This window comes from Xylaria bambusicola (genome assembly GCF_022495145.1).
Source record: "Xylaria bambusicola strain CBS 139988 unplaced genomic scaffold F5B22scaffold_8, whole genome shotgun sequence".
Taxonomy (NCBI): Eukaryota; Fungi; Ascomycota; class Sordariomycetes; order Xylariales; family Xylariaceae; genus Xylaria; species Xylaria bambusicola.
The window spans coordinates 151423-174109 of NW_025953561.1; the positions used below are offsets into that span (position 1 = coordinate 151423).

Sequence of the window (22687 nt, forward strand, 5' to 3'; positions counted from 1 at the left end):
GAATCAGCGACAGGACATGCGCTTGGTTGACGTTGTGACATAGACAATGCTTTTTCTATATAACAAAAAAGAGAATGTGAGTTAGTCACCTTGGATCATCATGTTCACAATCGCATCAGTGGTTTAGTGGTAAAATCCATCGTTGCCATCGATGGGCCCCGTGTTCGATTCACGGCTGATGCAGAATTTGAGATGTTTGAATTTGTTCGAATACTTTTTTGTTGATCATAAAAGTTTTAAACTATGAAGTTTTAATATTAGCATTTCGATATTAGTTTTACCATGAATACTTTAATATTATAGCTGCTTTTACTTGCTTACAGCATGTTATAAATATGACGAGGGCTTTAGTAGAGGGAACTTAGTCATATTTGGCAATTCACTGGGGTTCTCGGGAGCCTTGGTGTCTCTCCTTCTCTAAGCTAGGAGAAACTTGGGCTATTTATCCTCTTCAGACTTCATACAACCTAGGAGCTTCTTGCCTGTTAGGCTCCTTTGCCCTAAGTATAACAATCCAACCTTGTGACTCTATAAACCCAATCGCTTATAGCTCCACTCTCGCCAAGGGCATGGTTGGCTGCCGCGGCTGCCGGGTGGCCTAGAGGGTCTTGGCACTTTTGGCCGAATCACAACACAAGGGTTATCTTAGCGGCAAGATTTTCAAAACAGTGGGAGTTTGGCCGAGTGGTTAAGGCGCTGTGTTTAGGCTTAATCTCTTCGATGAGGTTATACCATAAATCCCGCAGTGGGAAACCGCGCAGGTTCGAATCCTGCAGCTCTCAACGAATCGGATCATGTTAACATGATGTGCTTTGCATTTTGTCATTAAGATCCTCTTTTTAGCAGTGAGGTAGAGGGGGGCGATGCAAAACATGAATGAATGTCAGACAACATGCAGGAAGGGGGGGTTAAGGTAAAGTGAAAGAGAATATATAGGGGGTTAGTACCTACATAATTTGATAGCACGAGTTAATACACAAAATGGGGCAGTTGCGGCAGATCTGATTTGCATGTTCTTTGTAGACTAGGCTTTTCGGATGGTTGTATCAGTAACTCGAGGAAAATTTCATGTTTAGAGGGAATAGTTCTATATTAAATGCGAACTGTTAACAGGTTCGCAGCTTGAAAACTGAGGTGCCTAGTAATCTGCATAGAATTACTATTTTGCGATGTGCATCTATAACAGCAGAATGCATTTCTTACTGTAAGGATTTCAAAACCAGAAGGACATCTTGCCTCTATGAAACCTACTTGAGGACTACATCCAGCTAAAATCAATCGATGCAGAGAGTGATAGATTTACTTGAGCATAAAATACAAGCAAGGAGGTAAGAGAAACAGGCTAGGTGTCTGGGTATAACAAGGGCAGTTGAACTGGGCTTGGAACTGAGGATTCTGATTATAATGATCAACTAGGGCTGCATAAGTCCTTGGCCAACCAACTCCTTCTCGGCTGTTGGTGGCTTGAGATGACTCTATATACAAATGATCTGCCAGCCCAGACCGCCTGGGTCTCTGGGGTCTGTTTCAAGAAGCGAAGTCTGTATAACCTCACTTTCCAATATCGCCCAATATTGCCTGCATGTCTTGGAAGGTCATGAACAGCCTGCAATGGTCCTTCGTACGGCCGAAGTGCAAGGCGAACTGCATTCTTCAACCGGTACAGAGGTTACACGTGTAACACTGGGAGCAACTCATCGCAACTATGTACTAATATCCTGAGAAGTAGAGTAGCAAAGAGACTTGTACCTCTAACTTGTCTTCATGGGCTAATAGGCTGAAAACGAGGCGAAGAAGCCACGTTAATCAAAGACACCACGGCAAGCAATCGCGGCAGCTGTCCGGAGGATTAAGATAATTTTAAACACCACCATGAGGAACCTTAACCAATGCGCCCATCCAACAGCGAGACCTTTGTAGAGAAAGTATCCATGTGATGGAACAGAGTACAGGAGTATAGTACTATAAACTGTTGCACTACCAAAAGGTAAACGACATTATCAGGTCGAGACCCTGCGTCTCTATACTCAACTATGGCACTGTGACAATATACTTATGGGCAAGGAGTTGTGGGATAAGTAACACACTCACTTTCAAGTTCGGGTATCAATCTGTTAAGTGCAGTGATAGTGACAGAGATACGGCCGCATTACTTACTGTCACAAGTCTAAGAGTGCTGTGAAATTGCTTAGCCAGGCCGTGTTACTTTATACCGCTGAATAACCCCGGCGCCCTCGCAAGAAGAATTACAGCGCAAGTGTATAATCCGTGGTTAGATTATATTATAGCTCACTAATTAACGAGAACGCTCTTTATGAGTACAGTCATCGGACATTCAGCTCGTAATCTCATAATAGTTCAGTATCGCTTGCGCTCCTTCCCTCTGGTATTCTGTTGCCAGAGACAAATAACACTCTTACTTTCACACCATTTCTTCACATCAGATGGAGACACTTCCCCATCGTACCCAACACGTGTTAGCTCGCCCCCATTCAACCAAGATGCGAGTTCTTCGAGGATGATAGGGTCATAAAGAAGCATCTTCTCATACCAAGACGGACTTGACGGATCTTGTGAACGAGGTGTTGAAGTCACAGCTTTAGTTATATGCTTAAATAACTCTGCCTGTTTATCAGTCGGCGACATATTCAGAGACATATCACCCTCTTCTGAGGTTGTTAGATCCAACAGAGGCGGCGAAGAGAAGACCGGGTCAGGCGAGGAAATGGGTGATGGTGTTTCATTCTCAGAATCTGGGATTTCAACAGAAGTAGTACTCGGCTTTCTAGTACGACCACGCGGTCGCCTAGGGCTTGGTATTGAGGTACTAGACTCTGCCTTAGTGGTGGGTGCAGTCTCATTCTTTTTTGGTCGACCTCGTGGCCGTTTAGAACTGGATGTATCTGATGGAGTGGGTTTGGCAATTGATGTTACTGACTCGCCATCTTTCTTCCTCCGGCCGCGTCCTTGGGGTTTTGAAGGGGCTTTGTTTTGGACATCACTTGTAGACTCTTGTTGAGCTGGCGTTGGGGTACGGCTAGACGTTGACAAATGTTGTGTTGAACCAGCTGATTTGCCTTGATGTTTGCTTGTCCAGCACTGGTCTAGCAATGCGATCATCGCAGCACGTTTCTTTACCACCTTAAACCCATACGACGCGATCTGTTTGCTGAGCTGCCCATCTGTAAATAATTCATAATTGGGACGGGGCTCAACACTAGTTGCATTTCCCAAGTCTTGAGACTCGGGGGCCCCACCATTCGAGTCATATTTGGTGTTCTGTGACCGAAAGAAATGTGAAACTGTCTGTTTGCCTCCAGATATTGTGTTTGGGGACGAAGTCACTGGCAACGGTGAGTCTAGAATATCATCGATATCAACAAAATCTCGACCACTGGGAGTGGTTGTTGAATCTGATCCTGACTTGACTGTACGACCATGTTGTAAATCTATAACTTCCATCTCCATCAACTCACCTTCTTCATCACGCGCTCCAGCATGCCATAAGCGCTGGGGTATATCGGGATCAAAAGGGACAGAATTGAGGCTATTGGACGCACGGATAGCAGCCTGAATATCTCTCAAGGTCGTTGGAGAATCTTCCTGTACGAGTTGGCTGGAAGTTCCAAAAAGAAAATCTTGATTCGATGACTGCTTCAAGGCGGTGCTTGGAGACAATAAAATCGGGTTGGCCTCTGTGCCCCCTTTTGTTTTGCGTCTTGTCTTGGATGGCTTCTTCGTCTCTTTAGCCTTAGGTTTTCTTTGAGACATGACAGCCGATTGATGCTCAACCAGCGCCTTAACGGCACCGTCGACATCGAAATAATCCAGCATCGACTCTTTAGTTGCTGGTCCTGCAAGTTCAATGTCGGATGGAAGTGGGGCTGCGAAAGGAGCTATCGCAAGTTCAGTGATTGTCCTGGTCTTCTTCTTGGGCACGGGTGTTTGAAGATCTGCCCGCTTCGTCTGTTCCTCTGGCTGCTGTACGTCTAGTGATTGAGCGCCTTGATGGCAGTTCAAACTCTCATGATTTTGACCTATAGATATCAATTCAATGCGTTTGCGTTTCTTTAGAAAATCGTCTTTGGGCTGTTGACATGCTTTTTGTGCCAACTCCACATCTTTTCTTCCATACTGGCTATGTAAGTTTTGAAACACGTCTTTTGATACCGGCTCCTTATCGACCGACGAGACAAGCTCTCGAGTATCTGAGTCGGAATGAAGCACAATAGGATCATTCGCTCTTGGAGGAGTCCAATCGCCCCGACGAGGAAGAGCAAGTTCTTGTTCGGCGCCGGAAACAACTCCGTCCAGCACATCTTCCGTACTATTTTTGTTTTTCACACCACTAGAAGTATCTTCAGATAAGAACACCTCTTTCCCCGTAGAATGATGCTTAGGTATCGACTCAAAAGCCCTGCCCGAGAGCTTTCTTGTAGTCGGCCTCTTCGCACATTGGGAGCGTAAGGGCTGGTCACCATCCCGCGTAGACGCTTCACTTATGAACTTTTGCCATGGCTTATCTTTCGGAGATAAAGATCCAATCGCAATGACGGGCTCTGTTGAGTTTCTAACGACTGACGATATATTAGGTTTCGAAGTATTCCGTTTGCCGCTCGTGCTCTTTTCTTTTTCCCTTCGGGGTGGCGAATCGGTGATTTCCTCAGTATCTATGTCGATTTCAGGAGCGTCCCTCAATATAATTGCAGCACTTGTGAACGTCGTATTGTATGGTGTAGATGCTGTGTGGCTCTTCGTTCGTAATGGTGGCGAGTTGGTGAGTTCCTCGATATCTATATCAGGTTTAGGGGTATCTCGCAGAAGAATTGCAGCGCTTGTGAACGTGTGGGTATTATGTGAGACGGGTGCAGCGCGATTCCTAGGATGCAAGGGAGACTTGTTGTGGCTCTTCTTGAGAAATATCTCATCGAGAGAGGGGAGGCATGGGGAGGACGAGGAGAAATTTTGACCGGAAGATCCGGCGCGAGGTGGCGAAGACAGAAAAGAATCTCTGGAAGACATTGTCAAACGGGTATGGATAGTTAACGCTGCGCCTCTAGCGCAACGGCACGCGCCGTAGACAGGCAGATTGAAGTTGTCAAAAAGAGTAATAATTCATCTATGAAGAAGAAATCTCAAAGCGAGATCGAAGTTCAACGGTTTCGTATCAGAAGAGGCACAGAGTTATGCTTTGAATGCTTGACCGTCCGCAATTCGTCGTGATAGTACCTATGTAGCTGCTGGAGGAGTCTTGATTCATGTCAGCGGTTAACCAACTTGAGAGCCGATAAAAGCCCATGGGGCGATGCGGGGCCCAGGCAATGGCAACCGGGGCAAACTTATGCCGAAGGGTCCACGCGAAATAAACTCGAAAGCATGTGACCAAGCTGCACGTGACCTTAGCCGAGCAAAAGATACCCAGGTACAACCCCACCACATCCCTCCCACTATCTGTGGCCTAGGTCAAAATTATAGAATTTCTTTGCGATAACCACACCATCATCAACCACATTTCCGACCGCCTCAATCTCAATTCTGCCCCAATCGCCAAAATGGAGAACGACCGCGGAGAACTCGTCGACCTTTACGTGCCAGTATGCTGCCATTCCTCCATCTTTTGGACATCTCAGTGTGGAAACTGACAGGATACTCTTATAGCGAAAGTGCAGCGCGACCGGCCGTCGTAAGTCGCTGTGATCTTTACTATGTTCTACGCTCAGCTTCGAAGAAAATCGATCCAATGCACAGCTGGCCCGTTTAACCGAGATGCGACGGCTGACATCGGTTTGCTATAGTGATCAAGGCCACCGACCACGCCAGTGTTCAGATCAGCGTTAGTACATATACCCCAAAGTCAAAGTCAGCGGCTGCTAACGGAATGTAAAGGTTGCCAGGCTCGATGAGAACGGAAGACAGGTGCCCGGCGAGAACCACGTGTATGAGGATTTGGCACCCACCTGCTAAAATACATTTACACTGACAACAAACCCAAGTTACGCTCTGAGCGGTTTCGTGCGCGCCATGGTAATTCGGCCCCGACAACTTATTTTGCTGCGATTCCTCCATACTAAATAACAAATAGGGCGAGAGCGACGATGCCTTCAACCGAATTACTCAGAAGGATGGTCTCCTAAAGAACGTCTGGAGCCCCAACCGATAGAGGATTTCTTATTGGCGGTATGTCAACCCACAGATCGGTAGCCTCGTAAACCTTCTAACAGCGGGTAATCCAGGTAACGGCGTTTATGGGAAATTCATGATTAGGTCAACATGGCAAGACGCGTAGGATCTGCAGCTTAGTCGATACAGAGATACGGCCGTCCTTATGCGACTCCGGATACGTTGACAATACGAACAAAATCATCCCCAATCTCGATGCTTTCGCCGTGTGTATCTTTTGTGGCGTTGATGAATTCTTTTCACGGCTGGCTAAGTCTTCTCGCATCCACCTTCGAGTGATTCTATGGGCGAGGAGTCTGGGACTACCTTGATAGTCTCCGTGCCGGAGATCGATTTGTGGCCTTGAAAAAGCTGTGGTGTCCGAGCTGTTCGCCATGGCACAGATACGGGTCAAACATTAATATTAAGAATTCCTATTCTGTAAGGTTGTGATTCTGCGTGCATTGCCATTGTCCCACATCTGAGGCGAATTCCTGGTCTCATACAAGATACCCATCATTATTACAATGTCCGAGTGCTTACAGACGGTAAATTTTTCCGACAATGATTTTTTCTAATTGCCTTATAAGCTATCGAATTTTTCCTGTCACCGCGCCCGGAATGCAAGTGAAATGGGTGCACTCATTCAGTGTTGGGTAATCAGATATGCGGGATGTTCTTTGCGTAATGCTCGGTCCTTCTACAACTGAAGAAGCTGCAGAACTAAGGTCTCGGGTGATCTGTTTCAGACGTCCCCTTTCTCTTGGATGTATCCCAACCTGTCAACCGATTCCTTCACTTGGCGATCAATTGTGAAAGACGGTGCTATAACTTGATGTCGGTTCTGTTGAGCTGTCCCATCTCTTTAGGCTATACTTTTGTATCGTACTTAAGGCCATGGTTGGGTTGTGCTATTAAGTCTCTCATCGACCGCATAGTGCCTATCACATGGTCCTTAATGATTACTGAAGGCTGGATTATGCGAACGGTGGTTCCTACACGGAGCACGCCGCAATCATATGATTATGCTATGGATATCATAACAATTGTCAGGGGAATACAAGAACAGTCTTTGTGTTCTTTTAACGGAGCTCTGAACCTTCTTGCCAATGCAGCGTAGGTGATTTGCCTTTCATGCAGCATCATGCCGTGGGCAGTTACACATATCGCCAATGACAAGCAACCAGCCGTACTAGAATCGAGGGTCATTCATACTATCGACACCATAAATGAGGAGAGGGAAAAGAGCCCAGTAGGTATAGTTTGATTAAAAGATTACCTATACCATCTCTTTGTCTCAGGCTGGGTCAGTTGGAGAATGGTTGCACAGTCACGTTTGCTGCTTACCAAAGCGCGACACTTGGAGCCCACTCGAACACTACCTACGGTAATTGCAAGCAGATCCGGAATGATGGTTTTAGGCATATGAAACATAAAAAGGGAACCCTCCGTTGGTAGCTGATAGCAGAACCAGTGATGTCCCTACTAGCGCAAGCCACTAAATGAGCCGACCAGGTACAGCGCGATCTACGGAACAAGATGTGTAGTGCGTCATCGAGGGTGCTTTGGCGAATTTGGCAGACGAAAGAAAGTGAACCTGAGCTAGGTCAACTGAGAGTGGACTCTTTTGATCTCCTTTTCTATGAAAGAGATACCTCAGGATGAGTCGCATTCATGAGCCTACACTAATTGATTAGTATTCACACCACCCCAGCCCGCAAAGCATTGAAGAAGTGCTACACTGATGCCGTCGCAAATCTCTATCGGCGATGCTTTGGCTTTAAAGCCAGCTTCCAAGAGGAAAGCTGCTGCTAACAACGACTCTAAAGATGCTACTAAACCCAAGAGACCAAGGGTTGGGAATGGCACCTCTGATCCGTTGCGCGCACCTCATCCCTTTACAGAAGAAGCTGAAGAGAATGGCATCGTACTTCGCAAATATTACCCACACGAAATGAGCAATGCACGAGCACAAGCGTACAGCAATAATGAAATTCCCCGGCCTATGGAACAACTCACCGCCGCCCTTGAGGCAACAAGCAAGGCGCGGAATAAAGTAAAGGTAAAGGATGCTGTTGTTCACTGGTTCAAGATGGATTTGCGAATTGCCGATAATCGTGCACTTTGGGAAGCCAGTGAAAAAGCCCGGGAAGCTAAGGTCCCGTTGATCTGCATATACATCGTGAGCCCACAAGACTTTGAAGCACATCTCACATCACCAGCTCGCGTGGATTTTATGATTCGAACATTGCACGTAATCAAAAAGGACCTAGCTGCTCTGGATATCCCATTATACGTCGAGGAAGTAGAAAAACGGAAAGAAATACCCAGCCGAATTATCGACTTTATGGAAGAATGGGGTGCGAGTCATCTCTTCGCCAACATGGAATATGAGGTCGACGAGCTTCGCAGAGAGACTAAGATGGTGCGGTTGTGTGCAGAGCGTGGGTTGTCTATGGACATCTTCCACGATACCTGCGTCGTACCACCGGGGGCGTTGCACACGGGTACCGGAAAACAGTACGCCGTATACACTCCTTGGTATCGAGCTTGGGTTTCACATGTACACGGAAACCCAGAACTCCTCAACACGTTTGAACCACCGTCGAGGAACCCGCCGGATGCCCGCGACAAAGTGTCTGTACTATTCGACTGCGATATACCCGACGTACCGGAAAACAAGAAATTGTCCGACGAAGATGCCAAACGACTTCGTTCACTCTGGCCAGAAGGCGAGCACGAAGCGATGGACAGGGTAGAGAAGTTCTGTGAAGAAAGAATTGGCCAATATACTGAACGGCGGAACATCCCCGCCTCCGCAGGCACGGCGTCGATATCAGTGCATCTTGCTGCGGGCACTCTTAGTGCAAGGACAGCTATCCGGACCGCCAGAGCTCGGAACAAGACCAAAAAGCTTGATGCCGGGATTCAAGGTATCCAGACTTGGATTAGCGAGGTAGCATGGAGGGATTTCTATAAACATGTTTTGGTTAACTGGCCGTACATCTGGTATGCCATCAGCTGCTCCGCGTATCCGTATAACCGTATCTTTGTTAACACTCTATTAGCATGAACAAGCCCTTCAAGCCCGAATATTCAAACATCGAATGGTCTTACAATGCTTCACACTTCGCAGCTTGGTGCGAAGGGCGCACCGGCTTTCCGATCGTAGATGCTGCCATGCGACAAATCAAGAGCATGGGCTACATGCATAATCGCTGCCGCATGATCGTCGCCTCATTTCTAGCCAAAGACCTGCTGATCGACTGGCGAATGGGGGAACGCTTCTTCATGGAACATTTAATCGACGGTGATTTTGCCTCGAACAACGGTGGTTGGGGATTTAGCAGCTCCGTGGGCGTAGACCCGCAGCCATACTTCCGTATCTTCAACCCGCTGCTCCAGAGCGAGAAGTTCGATCCCGACGGCGATTATATCCGCAAATGGATTCCCGAGCTCGCCGAGATCAAAGGCAAGGCCATCCATGACCCTTATGGGAGAGGAGCAGCTGCGCAAGCAAAGAAGGCAGGCTATCCCAAGCCTATTGTGGATCATAAGGCGAGTCGTGATAGGGCACTGAGTGCGTATAAGGCCGGCATTGGACGTGATACTGCTTGATGGAAATTTGGTGACTTGCGGATAGGCTACTGTAGCCTTCGTGATTTCGCATTGTTTGGATACTTAGCAAGAGCGGTCCGGTATTTTACACAGGTGTACTGGCGTTCTTTTTAGATCGTGTGTATCATAATTCGTCGTGTTTCCACTTCCTCGATATATGGATGGGCACATCTCGGATGGGTGTAAGCTCATGGGCATATGTCACAACCACATGATTCAAACATTCCTTTAATCGCTAGCTTGTGTATTTGACAAGGATAGTAACCCGGGTAAGATGATGGGTTTGATGCACCTCCTGACATTCTGAGTGATTGCAACTTGAGTAACTCTAGTTGCAACCAATAATACTCTTCCACCACCAACAACGTATGGCCCTAGATATTAAGATCCTAATACTTATTAACCAAATCTTACCGTAAATTCAAATTTTGCTGGTGAAGCTCGCTAGATAACGTCTGAGAACATTAGCTATGGATCTGGGGGTTGAGAGCAATGCCAGCGTCAGCGCCAAGTGGATCAGCGCTCTCTGCTGCCTGACCTTGCTGAACCTCGGCATGTTCTCACTACACTCACTTACCTTTCGGTGTAGATGATCTAACCCCGGTCTCGACTAACTTGCAGGCCAGAATCATGCAGTCACTGATCTCCTCAGCCTCAAGTTTGTATTACTTGGTGAATACTGGTCTACGATACGCAATACATCGGGAGAATTGGAGACACGGCAAACAAGCCTTTGCAAGAGCCTGGGTACGCTGCTACGTAAAGCGTACTTGTCCCAAACAGATACAACGGAGGTTAGGGATAAACACGACTATAATCTCTGGAAAAGGTCGAGTAGTTTCTTCTACAATGAAGAAAGGAATTCGAGCAGCGAGTTCGGGGCCTTTAGCAAAAGTCAAGACAGCTCCTGAACCCCGCCCTAGTTCAAGCATTATACTTCTCTCGCCAACAAACCAAGTGCTACTCCTTCACCGAGTGAAGACTTCGACATCATTCGCTTCCGCGCATGTATTTCCAGGTGGCAATCTTTCCGACTTTCATGACGGACCTGTTCTACCATCTAGTGATGCTAGGCGTCATGAAGACTCCCTAGCTTATAGACTTGGAGCGATACGAGAGACATTTGAAGAAAGTGGCATTCTACTTGCGCGTGAGAGAAGCAAAGATGGACCAATGCTTAACCTACCCACCTTAGAGCGCGACGCGGCGCGGAAAGCGATACACGACAACGAGATCAGTTTCCGCGAGTGGTTGGTAAGCATAGGTGGGGTAGCAGACACAGGTAGGACATAAACAAAAGAGTTTATCCTTAAGACATTTACAGCGAACTGATCATGCAACTCTATATAGAGGGCTTGCTCCCGTTCACCCGCTGGATAACACCCCACTGGCCGCCGAAGCGGTTCACCACGCAGATGTACGTGTACATGCTGCCGTTAGAGACAAGCTCGGACCCGGTACTCTCAGCGGCGCAGAGCGAGGCGCTGATACCGACGGCGGACGGCGGGGCCGAAATCACGGCAGCACACTTCGACGACGTAACGACGTGGCTCGAGAGGCAAAACCGGGGCGACCTGATTCTTTTCCCACCCCAGTATTTTCTGTTGCATCTACTCTCGCAGTTCCTCACGGGCGCGCCAGCGGAACTTCGGCCTTCTGAAACAACGGAGTACTATCTCGCGCAACGGGATAAGTTGCGCATGTTTCTGGAGACCGTGCCTACGACCACGCATCCCAAGGCTAGGGAACACCCTACCTCGAGCATCCCCTGGGCAGACAAGGTGATTAGCCCTGTGACACTAGGCTTGCGATATGGAGATCGAAGAGCTATCCTGGGGCTTGATAAGCCCGGTGGCGAGCTTAAGGGAAGCAGCCGAGGTGGCGATTGGGAGCGGGTTGTTTTAGTCAAGTTTGACAAAGGCGCAGCGAGAAATGTTGAGGTAAGGGGGAGAGAGGAAGTCCTCGCAGAGGAAAGAGAGGCGAAGGCGAAAGAGGAGGCATTGTCGAAGTTGTAATAGTCAAGGTGTAGAATGTCGTTGCGTATATACCTACTATCTACCTACCTAAGGTAAGCAAGTAGGCAAGTAGGCTGCCGAGTGTGTTTGCCTGTCGTGGGGACTGCCTTGATGCGAAGCGGCAGTGCTCAGATTTGTTTTTCCTGTTACTGAGACCTTGAGGCTAGTAATCTACACTGCCTATAGATGTCGATACGAGCGACCATGCTCACTAGGTCTCCAGACTTATTGTGTAAGCGATTGATGGTTGGGTATTGAGGCTTGTAAAGCGTCTGGAAAAAGTCCCCTTGCATCTGCGCCCTTGGTGGGCGGACTTTTACCTCTGAGTCCGCCTTGATTGCTGCTTGCTAATTAGCACCAACGAACCAGACCCCCGCTACCAGGGCTTTGTGGTTTGCACCGCCTGGTGCTCTCCGAAGATAAATGGGCTGTTACACTACTACGGCCCTCGTTCCGTACTTGGTTCACGAAATCCACCTTCGCTCGACTCATTTAAACGTCTCCTTGGGCTGTCGTCCATATACCTACGAAGTAGTTGATAGACCTAATCAAATGCGTACGTTAAAAATTGACAACAATGGCTAGCCCCCCACCAAACCCCCGCGTTGGCGTTGCAGCCGTAGTATGCAACGAGAAGGGAGAACTTATCATGGGGAAGAGAGCGGGGAGCCACGGCGCCGGTATGCACATTCGTTTGACAGCTCTTATCCGCGGTGCATGTCACGTTTGCTTGTTCGAGATTGACGGAATAACAGGATCATGGGCCTTCCCCGGCGGACACCTCGAGATGGGCGAGTCCATTTTCGCCTGTGCCGAGAGAGAGACTCTAGAAGAGACTGGACTACGGGTCAAAGGAGTCAGAATAGTCGCCGTGACGAATGACGTTTTCGATGCCGCATCAAAACATTACGTTACTATGTTTGTTCAGTGCACCATGGAGGACGCGAAGGCCCAGCCCAAGGTTAGTTGCATCTCTACTTGACATCCTCGCTGTGACGCCACGGTTGGAATGATCAAAGACCCGTGAGAGCAACATCTGAGAGGACGTCTAGTGCTGCATGCTGACGATATTTTGCAGACTATGGAACCCGAGAAGTGTGAAGGTTGGTATTGGGTGAGCTGGGACGAGATACGGCAATGGAGCCAACATCATGATGACACAGCGCCGGAGTGGGCCGATAAAAAGTGCTTCCTGCCTATAAGGAATTTGGTGAAGGATCATGCGGGCTTGGACGTTTCATTGTCAATTAGGTAGTCAACAGCACCCACAACGATCTGATCGCATCTGCATACCGGTACCTCTCGCCTCCTAGCATCAGACGACAAGTCATGATGTGGATTTACTGTGGTGACGTTGTGGCTGGCCAGATCGATTCAAGCTAAATTTCTAGTGCCCGAGCAGATCTTTTCGAACCAAGATTGAGTGGTGCTGAATCAAATATATGTAGGGAGAGGACAGAGAGAGGAGTCTGGAACCAACCGACTCCAGCTACCTACCTATTGACCAATGCAGCAGGGATCCGGCGCGAACGATGGCACATAGCCAGGGGCTCCCTAGGTAGACCGTGAGATTGTGGTTTATTTTCAGCTGCAATCCAGGAGAAACATGCCGTCCTGTGCCGAGACGCGCCGCCCACACGCTGCACTTGATACCTGCCATTGTAAGAAGCTCATGCTGTCCTTCTGTAACACTGTAAACTCCCGACATCCACAACAGAATCTGTAATTTCCATCGGATGCGGCGACAGTCAGTCCTGTCACGTCTCGAAAATGTCGGCATCCTTGCAAAAGCAGCCACAGATGGCACATCAAGCCGGCAAACCATGCCGAAGACCTAGCTCCGGTTCCACCGCAGATCCTTACAGCGCAATTAGAGAAAATCAACCCAAATTTAGGAGACGCTTGGCCTTTGTCCTTTGTGTGTCTCGAGCCTCCCCGTGGCACTGGTGTACATGTAGGTATACACGGCGAATAGGTTGTTAGCGCGGAAGGATCATGGCAGAACCATCAGCAATGAAGACTAGAGTACGTCACCCATTACCTATCATCTCGGTAGGTAGACTGCATACAAGCGGAAAAAGCATACAGGATCTGTCTGTGTGCCGACTACCGCCGATGATAAACAACCAGTCCTTCATTGAGCTGCCCTCTCCCTAGGTGCAAGGCCTATATCGTTCTTTCTGTGTCATTTGGCTACTGTTATGCCGTTTCCATTCGTTCTCTAGCTTTCACCTTTACATTACCACAGGTAGACAAAAAGGAGAGGGAGGGTTCAATAGACTGAAGCAGTAGGGATGTCGAGCATTCTGGATAAGCCAGTGCCTGTAAAAGGCAAAAGTCGTTTCGCTTTTCTAAAAACCAAGCGCGCAATTGTGGTGCTGACTTTGTTGGTGGTCGTATCTGTTGTCTTAATTGGTAAGAAACACATGAATATGGCCTTACCCATATAAACGCGTTCCTCTCATCATCACCGATAAGTTGGCCACTAACATGCTTCTGTAGCTCTCGGCGCAACCCATGAATTCACACCTCACCATGATGAGCAGAGTGTCAGCAATCCCGATAGTCTAGGTGATAACCTTGGTACTAGTGATGGAAGCAGCAATGCTGGGAATGGTACCAATAGCGGTGACAGCGGCGATAGCAGTAGCAACAATGGTGGTGGCATTGAGAGTGGCCATAATTCTACGAGTAGTGATGGCAACCACAATGGCAGTAACGATAACAACGACAATAATACCAGCAGCAACAACACTAATAACACCGCTGATGGCAAGAACGACGACGATGATAAGGATGAAGACAGTCCTACGAAGAATCCTAGTCTTTGGCATCCTAAGAACTCAAGCAGCATAGCCGACGGTACACCGCTACGGATTATGTGTCTCGGCGCATCCATCGTTCGCGGAGAGCTATCATCGGACAGTAATGGCTTCAGGAATACGTTGCGCGGTGATCTGGCAACACTAGGAGCACCCATCAACATGGTAGGGTCCCAAAGGAATGGGGTTATGCCAGACAACGATTTCGAGGCGTACGGCGGGAACAGAGTGTGAGTGCTTCTCGGAGATACAATCCGTTTCAGAGGACTAGGATATTGGGAAGACAAACCCTGTTCCGGGCCTGAACAACATCCCATGAGCTTCTGACGGACTCAGACTGTTATTCCTGACAATTGCTAACACCAAGAGTATAGTAAACAAATCCACGACCACGCGAAAGCAATCGTACCCAAGCAGAAGCCTAATATCTTCATCATCAACGTCGGCACGAACAATGTGCTCCAGAGACGAGATGTCGACGTGGCAGGTAAACACATGGAGGCCTTCATAGACTACCTGCTTAGCGCATCACCGCGTTCTACCGTCGTACTCAGCACGCTCTTGACGAATACCGTTCCGAATCGCGAGCCACTGATCCTCGACATCAACCAGCAGTTGCGTACGCTGTACTCGAAATACGAGAACAACACGGCCGTCGTCCTGGCCGAGCTACACCCCTCGGAAGGCCTCGCCGGTAGACCGCAGGTAGAAGATATCAGCGGAGACGGCTCTCATCCCACGGACCGCGGATATGAGATCATGGGCCATATCCTGGCAGACGCGGTCAAGGAGGCCGACGAGAAAGGCTATCTGCGCTGGCCGGAGGATGGACTGGCGTACGATGGAGAAAAAGGTCGCCTCGATTCTACTGCTGATTAGACTATGGAAAATCCCGCGCCAGAAACGATCGAAGTCAGCCAGTGGGTAACAATCACGTTGCCATTACCTCTGATGTTGCTGCGGCCTCTTTTCACAAATGGAGGTCAATGAGCGAGGAGCCGTCCGGAGTTCGTACATTTCATGCTTGGAAACGAGTGGCTTGGTTAAAGTTCATTCTGCTGGTACTATACAAATGCTTATCGCATTGTGACGACATCCCCTTATTATACACACTATATGCATACACGATCATCATACTGTAATTGCTTCAGACATTGGGTCATGGATAGGGTTATCAACGGTGTGTTTTTAGAGTTTTAGACATATTGGCATTATCAATGGTTGGATCATCATAATTAATAATATGTTAAATTCATCTATAGCTTCTCACCAAGTCTGCCTAGGTTCTATTCTACCTCAAACTCTCCTCGATCTTAGCCAGCTCGGCCATTTCTGCAATGACATTCTGCTTCGCCGCCTCTGATGGCTCCGAATATGGCCGTCTGGGTCTGAACTTCGCCTCGGCACCCTCGATCCCAGCAGCTTTCGCCGTGTTGATGGCCGCGGCGTACTTGGTAGCAGCAATGCCTGACTTGCAAGGCTGCTCGGCCAAGGCGGCCTTCTGGTGCAGCGCGAGCGCTTCTTGGTACTTACCCTCTTTGTAGAGCTTGTAGATCTGGACGATGGACCGCGGGAACACGTTGCCAAAAGCTGCGATGCAACCAGCGGAGCCGACGCTCAGTCCGCCGATCAAGAAATCAGACTGTCCGCCAAAGGTCGCGAAACGGTCTGCTGGTAGCTCAGCAGCAACTGTAACCCTTGTCGTTAGCTATCGCCGTTTTGGCGGACATTTCCCAGGAAAACTTACGACGTGTGATCTTGGCGACAGAACCGCAGGTAAGCTTCACGCCAACAATGTTGTCGTATTGGCGGGCGAGACGGGCGATAGTCGCCGAGTCGAGATCTACGCCGTTGCAGACACCGGGGAAGTTATATAGCACTATCGGAATCGTACTCTTAGTTGCGACTTCAGCGAAAAAGTTATCAATGACGGCGGGTGTCGTCGCCTTGCCGAAATACGCCGGCGGCAGCACCAGAGCGTAGTTTGCGCCGGCATCAGCGGCATCGGCAATGAACTCGAGAACCTGGCGAGTTGAGTGGCCGCCGACGCCGGCCATGATGGGAAAGTCCGGCCCGCATGCCTCACGGGCGATCTGTACCAGCTGCTTGCGCTCTTCGCGCGTCAGGAGGAAGGTCTCGGCATTGGTGCCGAGGATAACGAGGCCGGCCAGCCCAGTCTTGGAGAGGTATGAGTAGTATTTCGCTTGATCTGATGGTATGAGCGTGTCCGTCTCGGGATCGAAGACGGTGACGGCGGGGGCCCAGACTCCGCTGGGGGGCACCTTGGGGAACGACATGATGAGTTGGAGATGTGAGGATGGAGGAAATAACAGCTCTATTAGTTTTGTTTATGTGCAATGTGTGGAATTGCTTAAATATCTTAATCTATTCTTCATTTCCCTTTCTATTGTCACCCTCAGACAACACTCATAGTTTGGGCGCGCCCACGGACTTCTATGGTGTTTTATCTGTATGTTATATCACAGTTGACTCGGGCGAGATGCCCCGACTTCGCTGAGTTTGGAGGGTTAACCCGCACAAGCTCGGATCCCTGAATTCCGACGCGGTGGGGTTTCTTTTCCGTGATTAAGCGCTGCTCCCCGCTCAAGGGCATACTCTTTGTGAATTCTTGTTAATAAAAACGTTATTTGATAACATGCTGAATAACATGATGATTGTTGAGACGTAGTGTCTGTCGTGTAGGGATGGGTGTAAGTAAGGTAGGGCGATGACAGAGGCCCAATTTGGCTTGGAATTGTAAATCCTGGTAGCTAAGTATATACCTATGTATACACACGTGCCTCAAGACAGAATAGCCAAAGCTTGGCATATCATAGATGCTCAAGCATAGTACTGAGTAGAATAACATACAGACAGTACTTATTAGATAGAGACCTATCTGCAGACATGAATGTATGCCTTCAGATATCTAAGTAAGGTATCTATCTCACTTGCAGTCTGTGCGCCTCCGCATGTTCGCTGTAGGTATACCGGGAGCACAGTAGCGCAGTAGCGCAGTGTCGCACAGCAGCCACCACCATCTCACCATCTCACTGCAACCACTAATGTACCTATAACCGTCCACTAAGGCAGCTCTCTCACAGGCTGCAGGCAGTCTCGGCAGTGGCCATCGATGTGGGGTACCTATCTCTTCTTGTCCCTCCCTGTCTGTCCCTGGTGAAATGACCCCGAACTGCATCTCGCGCCGCATTTCCCAGTGCAGCTGACCCTGTCGCAGCTTGTGCTCAGCCATTCATTCATCTGTCCAGCGTCGACAGCCAACTTTCTGCGACAACATCAGGCTTCTATCTAAGCATGTTTGCGCGTGACTGATCGTCCTCGCCCTTCAGCATCGCCGGCCACGCTGTCCCCGGCTTATCGAGCCCAACAAATCATACTTCACCTGTCCGAATCATGACGCCATCTCGGCTGTCTCCTCAACCGGCCGAACTGCGCCATCATCGTTGCCAACGCCATGTATAATCAAGGCAAGATCATCAAGAGGCTTCTTGGCCGTCCAAATACCGACAGTCCCAACGATGCGAGTCTCGCTGCCGCCAACTCCCACAATCCCCAAACATACCGCCCAAATGCCTCGCAAAACGCCGTCTACTCTTCTTCCGTTCCTGCCGCCTGCCTCGACCGGTCTCCCGATGGCCGAATCGCTGTCTTGGGCGGCCGGTACGTGCTCAAGACTATCCATATAGACGGGTTGAGTATCAAGGACGGTATCGATGTGCGCGCTGCCATTACATCTCAGTTCGCAAACAAGAGCAGCGCGGGCAGCCTTGCCTCAGAACAATTGTCTATAAAAGACGTCAAAGTGGCTGCTCATCATGGCGCCGAGCCTACCATCTTCACCGCATGCGCCAATGGCAAGATCTTCATGTATGATATCAACCGCCTTGCTTCGGGCTTGAGTTTGGATTTCATCCAGTCATCTGATGGTTCGCGACAAGTCAACAAACTCGACTTTAATCCACACCGAGGCACGTGGATGCTATCCGGAGGCCAGGATGGTGTCGTGCGCTGCTTTGACGTCAAGGCACCAGTTCATGGACGCAATGGCCTAACATTTCGAACTTTTCAAGCCTTGCGATGCAATGCTGACGGCGTTCGTGATCTGAAGTGGGCACCCAAGGATGGCATGATGTTGGCCTGCGCCACTGAATCAGGCGCAATATTGAAATGGGACATCCGCAGGCCTACCAACCCTTTGCTAAAAATCAACGCCCACGACACACAAAAGGGGGTCTCTTCAATATCATGGCACCCTGACGGCGACCACCTCATCAGTGCTGGATTTGATGGGAAATGCTATGTATGGGACCTATCCAAAAACGCAGAAAAGAGACAAAAGCCCAAATGGACAATTAATGCTCCAGCACCTGTAACCTCCGTCTCGTGGCGACCAGGACTCTGGTCTGCTACTGCGCAGGGACGGCGGGCTGCGCAAGTTGCGGTAGCCTATAATGAAGGTAGTAATCTGAGGAATGGCATTAACTCCGTACATATCTGGGATCTCGCGCGCCCAACGATGCCCTACAAGGAGATTGATATGTTTGAAGCCTCACCAAGTGCCCTTCTCTGGCACGACCAGGACTTACTCTGGGCTGCGGGTCAAGACGGGTTCGCACAATGTGATGTTGCTTTCGCTCCCAAAGTCATGGACCGTCAACCCCTTTCAAGCCTTGATTTTTCTGCTCGAGGAGAGGTTCTTATGTTTCTCGAAGAGAGAACCCAAGTAACAAGGCCCCGAGTGACAGTCAAAGCACATGACATCCTTCCCAATTCCTCGTTTAGGTCTAGTCCAACTGGTCAGATGCTGAGCATCAGCCGCAGTGACTCCGAAGAAGATGTTATTGGTAGCTTCTTGGGCCCAAAACGTCGGACTAGTGGGAAGCGACGAAGTACACATCGACCAGCACAATCACTTAGTACAACTCCACCGTCGGGGCCAGGAATTGAAGATCAGGTCATATCGTTAGAGCAAGCAATCAAGTTGACTGCTCCCTTCAAACCACAGCAAGTGATGGCGGTTGGACGTATTCCGGCTAGTACCTCAGTCAGCACATATCATTTTCTCTCGCAGCAATATCTTGAGATTCTTGAAGCAGATCTCCCAAACTCAGAAGATGCGGGGTTACTTGATCAGAGGGTTCTGAAGATTATGTCCAGATACGCTCGTGCCGCTGAAAGTGTGAGCCAGTTTCGCCTGGCACAAACATGGCGCTTGTTATCTTATGCAATCAACCTGCTTCTGGCAAGCCGGGCAAGATATCACTTAGAGTATCGTCTTAACGGTACCGAGGGCACACCGGTCTCCGAGAAGGAAGCTGACGCGAAGCCCGTAGTTCCAAAAGTTCATTCATCTTCTCAGCTTCGCCTTAGTGGTGGAGAAACCCCAAGACCGCCAACATCAGTACCATTTATGGACACTCATCCAATTCCAGAAAGATTACGACTCATTGAAGAGATTGATAATGAGTCCAACATAAACACTCCCCTTGCTCGGCCAATCCAAGAGGACCATGTCGTATTTGAGAACTCCAGTACTGCGAAGAAGTTGACTCCAGTTCATGAGGTTGAGGACTTCAACCTGCCACCAGCAGTCCATTCTGGAACTGCTAGCGTTCGCCGGCGACTGGATTCTACTACTTTATCTACAATCAGTCAAGAAAGTCAGGAATCGAGTATAGAAGGATATGACTTTTATGATGTAGAAGCCATTGAAACACTGCCAATTCCCATCGACGTACCGAAGCAGAAGAAAGAGCCATTGAGAATTGACCCAATAGAACCAAGGTCTCCTAATAGTCGCCGAAAGCCTGCAGTGAGGCTCAACTCAGACGAAAGTTTTATGCAAATGTTCTCGCTATCAGATACGAGTCGCCAAGCCTCGCTCCTTGGAACATCATCTGGAGGGAGCGTACAGCAAACGAGGAGCGTCCTGCAGCGAAATGAATCGGGAGGCAGCGAAGCTGAATTTGCCAGCAGGATACGGGGCCGGCAAATTGACGACTCCCCAGTACGCCACGATTGGCCGCTACCCCGGCCCCTAGAGAGGTATGAGTCGGACGTCTTAACAGATGATTTCATGATCTCTCAAGCAACTGCAGACACCGTCGAGAGTGACCTGGCGGATGTCATTGAAGTCAATCAACAACCCGCAAAACCCAGACCTCATCCACTGGCCATTCACGATGCAGCATCTCGAATCAATCAAAGTGCTTCTCGACCTGAGAATCATCCATCACCCACCATTACAGAAACCGACTTCTTGCCTTGGGACGACGACCCCCCTTATCCATATCGAGCCGGCTCTAGCACTTCCCCTAATCATAAAACACCACCCATCCAGCCGTACGAAATTGTAGCACAAGCAGTTGCCTTTGAGTGTAAACGCTCAGCTTTGAATGCGTCTGCCATGATTTTACTCTTAAGGCCTCTTTTACCTGGCAATATCATCGACGCACACCAAGCTGCCGCAGTGCTAAGGCAACACCACTCTCGCCTCATGAATATGAAACTTTTTGTTGAGGCTGCAATGCTCCGGAATCTCTGTCTTCGTGGCTGGCCTTCTGGCATTGAGATCTGGGGTGAGAACTACAGTTCCATATTTCGCCCTGCTCAAGAGCGAGTTTCAGTTGGATTCTCATGCGCCCGATGCCACAAACCTCGTGAGTTAAGCCGCTCTTCAGCTGAAGGATCCGAAATCTGGAAGTGTGAGCGTTGCTCTGCACTTGTAGCCCCTTGCGCAGTTTGTGGGCACCGTGAGGCGGCGACGGAATCGACATCTCTCACAATTGAAGAAGGGCTTGGTGCAGCTTCTACCCAGGCTAAAGGCTCTAGCCTCTCGGTTTGGTGGTATTGTCCCGGGTGTTCACATGGTGGTCACGCTAGCTGTCTCCAGGAGTGGCACGCACCCATAGCATTGTCGGGGATGAATACACTCCTTGAGGCTACGAGGACAGAGTTATTCGAGGATGACTCACCGCAGACAAACAGCGATGGTTGTTGTCCCTTTGACGGTTGCGGCCATGCTTGCCTTCCTGGGAGATGGCGGAACGAAAACAGTACAGCACGGACCGAAGAGCTGGGGCGGGCCGTGCGGGAACAGTACCGCGGCGTGATCACTGATCTTAAAAAGGTTGACAATAAACAAACACTAGCGGGAGAAGCGCCACCCATCCCTACTCCCGCCAGTAGCGTGAGAGGTGATACTCTCGAAATACCTCAAAGTCGAGCTGTGGAGACAGTTCGCGAAGTTCTCGCCAGCAATAATCACGAGAAAAGCGAGAAGCCCGGCGGTTTAATGGGCATCTTAAGCTCCAGTCCCGGGCGGGGCGGTAGTTTTGGCACCAGCAATGGAGGGGTCGAAAGGGAACGCAGGAAGAGCGTCAAGTTCGCGGGGCCTACAGGTGATCGGCGGTAGTGGCGCCGTTCTCTGGCTCAAAGCGAAAATGGATGATATGTTCTACAGGGGGTCAGGAGGCCCACCGCACAGCTTCCCCTTTGCAACACCATAATCGAAGCATACACGCAGCGGACTCGATTAAAATTACCACCCTCCGCCCTATTATATACTACTACGTTACTTGATTAAATAATTGTTTTCTTTTTACATTATTTATATATATAGTATTACTATTAGGCTAATTCCTAATTAATCTTTAAACCCTATAAGGGTTATATTCAACTACCTGGTATCAAGGTCTCTATCTACGTTGGCTAGCTGCGAATAGCCTCACATCCTCCCTAATATAAGCCATATAAATAACCCAGAGTGTGTGTGCCCCTGCGTAGCTGTGGAATGATGAGGACGGGGCCAATTTTGGTTACTGCAAGGGCATCAGAGAGCTAGGACATTATCATTGATACCCTTCGGCCACAATCACAACGCATAATAATGTAATACATATCATAGAGAGCCCATGGCACTATTTGTACAATATAATATGTTCAATAATTATTATGGATCGGGCATTGGAAACTATATCTTTCGACGGTATTGTTACTTCGTTTTGTCTCTGATATATGATGTCGACATCGGCTATTAAAAAATAGCACTAT

At 49.0% G+C, this 22687-nt stretch overlaps 8 protein-coding genes and 2 non-coding genes across 10 annotated transcripts; 8 read left to right on the plus strand and 2 right to left on the minus strand.

Moving 5' to 3' along the window:
• Positions 1-112: 112 nt before the first annotated feature.
• Positions 113-183, plus strand: F5B22DRAFT_t56. Its single transcript has one exon. It is a non-coding gene; the product is annotated as a tRNA-Gly (tRNA).
• Positions 184-670: 487 nt separating this feature from the next.
• Positions 671-782, plus strand: F5B22DRAFT_t57. Its single transcript has one exon. It is a non-coding gene; the product is annotated as a tRNA-Leu (tRNA).
• Positions 783-2252: 1470 nt separating this feature from the next.
• F5B22DRAFT_595150 (uncharacterized protein) lies at positions 2253-5421 on the minus strand. The gene has a single exon (XM_047974122.1). The coding sequence runs from the start codon at positions 5020-5022 to the stop codon at positions 2359-2361; it is 2664 nt and encodes an 887-aa protein (XP_047833506.1). The 5' UTR covers positions 5023-5421; the 3' UTR covers positions 2253-2358.
• A 131-nt stretch (positions 5422-5552) lies between these two features.
• On the plus strand, positions 5553-6160 carry F5B22DRAFT_643658 (ribosomal protein S21e; the record flags this gene model as incomplete). The annotated part of the gene is made up of 6 exons (XM_047978303.1): positions 5553-5594; positions 5659-5683; positions 5796-5833; positions 5887-5936; positions 5994-6024; positions 6083-6160. 6 exons carry the CDS (start codon positions 5553-5555, stop codon positions 6158-6160), a joined length of 264 nt encoding a protein of 87 aa, XP_047833507.1.
• A 1542-nt stretch (positions 6161-7702) lies between these two features.
• F5B22DRAFT_540235 (deoxyribodipyrimidine photo-lyase) lies at positions 7703-10444 on the plus strand. The gene is made up of 2 exons (XM_047972833.1): positions 7703-9168; positions 9228-10444. The coding sequence occupies exons 1-2, from the start codon at positions 7904-7906 to the stop codon at positions 9775-9777; spliced, it is 1815 nt and encodes a 604-aa protein (XP_047833508.1). The 5' UTR covers positions 7703-7903; the 3' UTR covers positions 9778-10444.
• F5B22DRAFT_540301 (uncharacterized protein) lies at positions 10093-12155 on the plus strand. The gene is made up of 2 exons (XM_047972837.1): positions 10093-11059; positions 11128-12155. Exons 1-2 carry the CDS (start codon positions 10408-10410, stop codon positions 11790-11792), a joined length of 1317 nt encoding a protein of 438 aa, XP_047833509.1. The 5' UTR covers positions 10093-10407; the 3' UTR covers positions 11793-12155.
• On the plus strand, positions 12005-13214 carry F5B22DRAFT_540607 (ADP-ribose pyrophosphatase). Its single transcript, XM_047972838.1, has 4 exons — positions 12005-12348; positions 12548-12753; positions 12871-13087; positions 13184-13214. The coding sequence occupies exons 1-3, from the start codon at positions 12216-12218 to the stop codon at positions 13045-13047; spliced, it is 516 nt and encodes a 171-aa protein (XP_047833510.1). The 5' UTR covers positions 12005-12215; the 3' UTR covers positions 13048-13087; positions 13184-13214.
• A 638-nt stretch (positions 13215-13852) lies between these two features.
• F5B22DRAFT_539918 (SGNH hydrolase-type esterase domain-containing protein) lies at positions 13853-15722 on the plus strand. The gene is made up of 3 exons (XM_047972830.1): positions 13853-14207; positions 14295-14844; positions 14989-15722. The coding sequence occupies exons 1-3, from the start codon at positions 14087-14089 to the stop codon at positions 15491-15493; spliced, it is 1176 nt and encodes a 391-aa protein (XP_047833511.1). The 5' UTR covers positions 13853-14086; the 3' UTR covers positions 15494-15722.
• Positions 15700-17236, minus strand: F5B22DRAFT_540287 (uncharacterized protein). The gene is made up of 2 exons (XM_047972836.1): positions 16362-17236; positions 15700-16303 (listed from the first exon to the last, which is right to left on the minus strand). The coding sequence occupies exons 1-2, from the start codon at positions 16909-16911 to the stop codon at positions 15906-15908; spliced, it is 948 nt and encodes a 315-aa protein (XP_047833512.1). The 5' UTR covers positions 16912-17236; the 3' UTR covers positions 15700-15905.
• A 742-nt stretch (positions 17237-17978) lies between these two features.
• Positions 17979-22586, plus strand: F5B22DRAFT_539922 (uncharacterized protein). Its single transcript, XM_047972831.1, has one exon. It carries the CDS (start codon positions 18090-18092, stop codon positions 22047-22049), a length of 3960 nt encoding a protein of 1319 aa, XP_047833513.1. The 5' UTR covers positions 17979-18089; the 3' UTR covers positions 22050-22586.
• Positions 22587-22687: the final 101 nt, after the last annotated feature.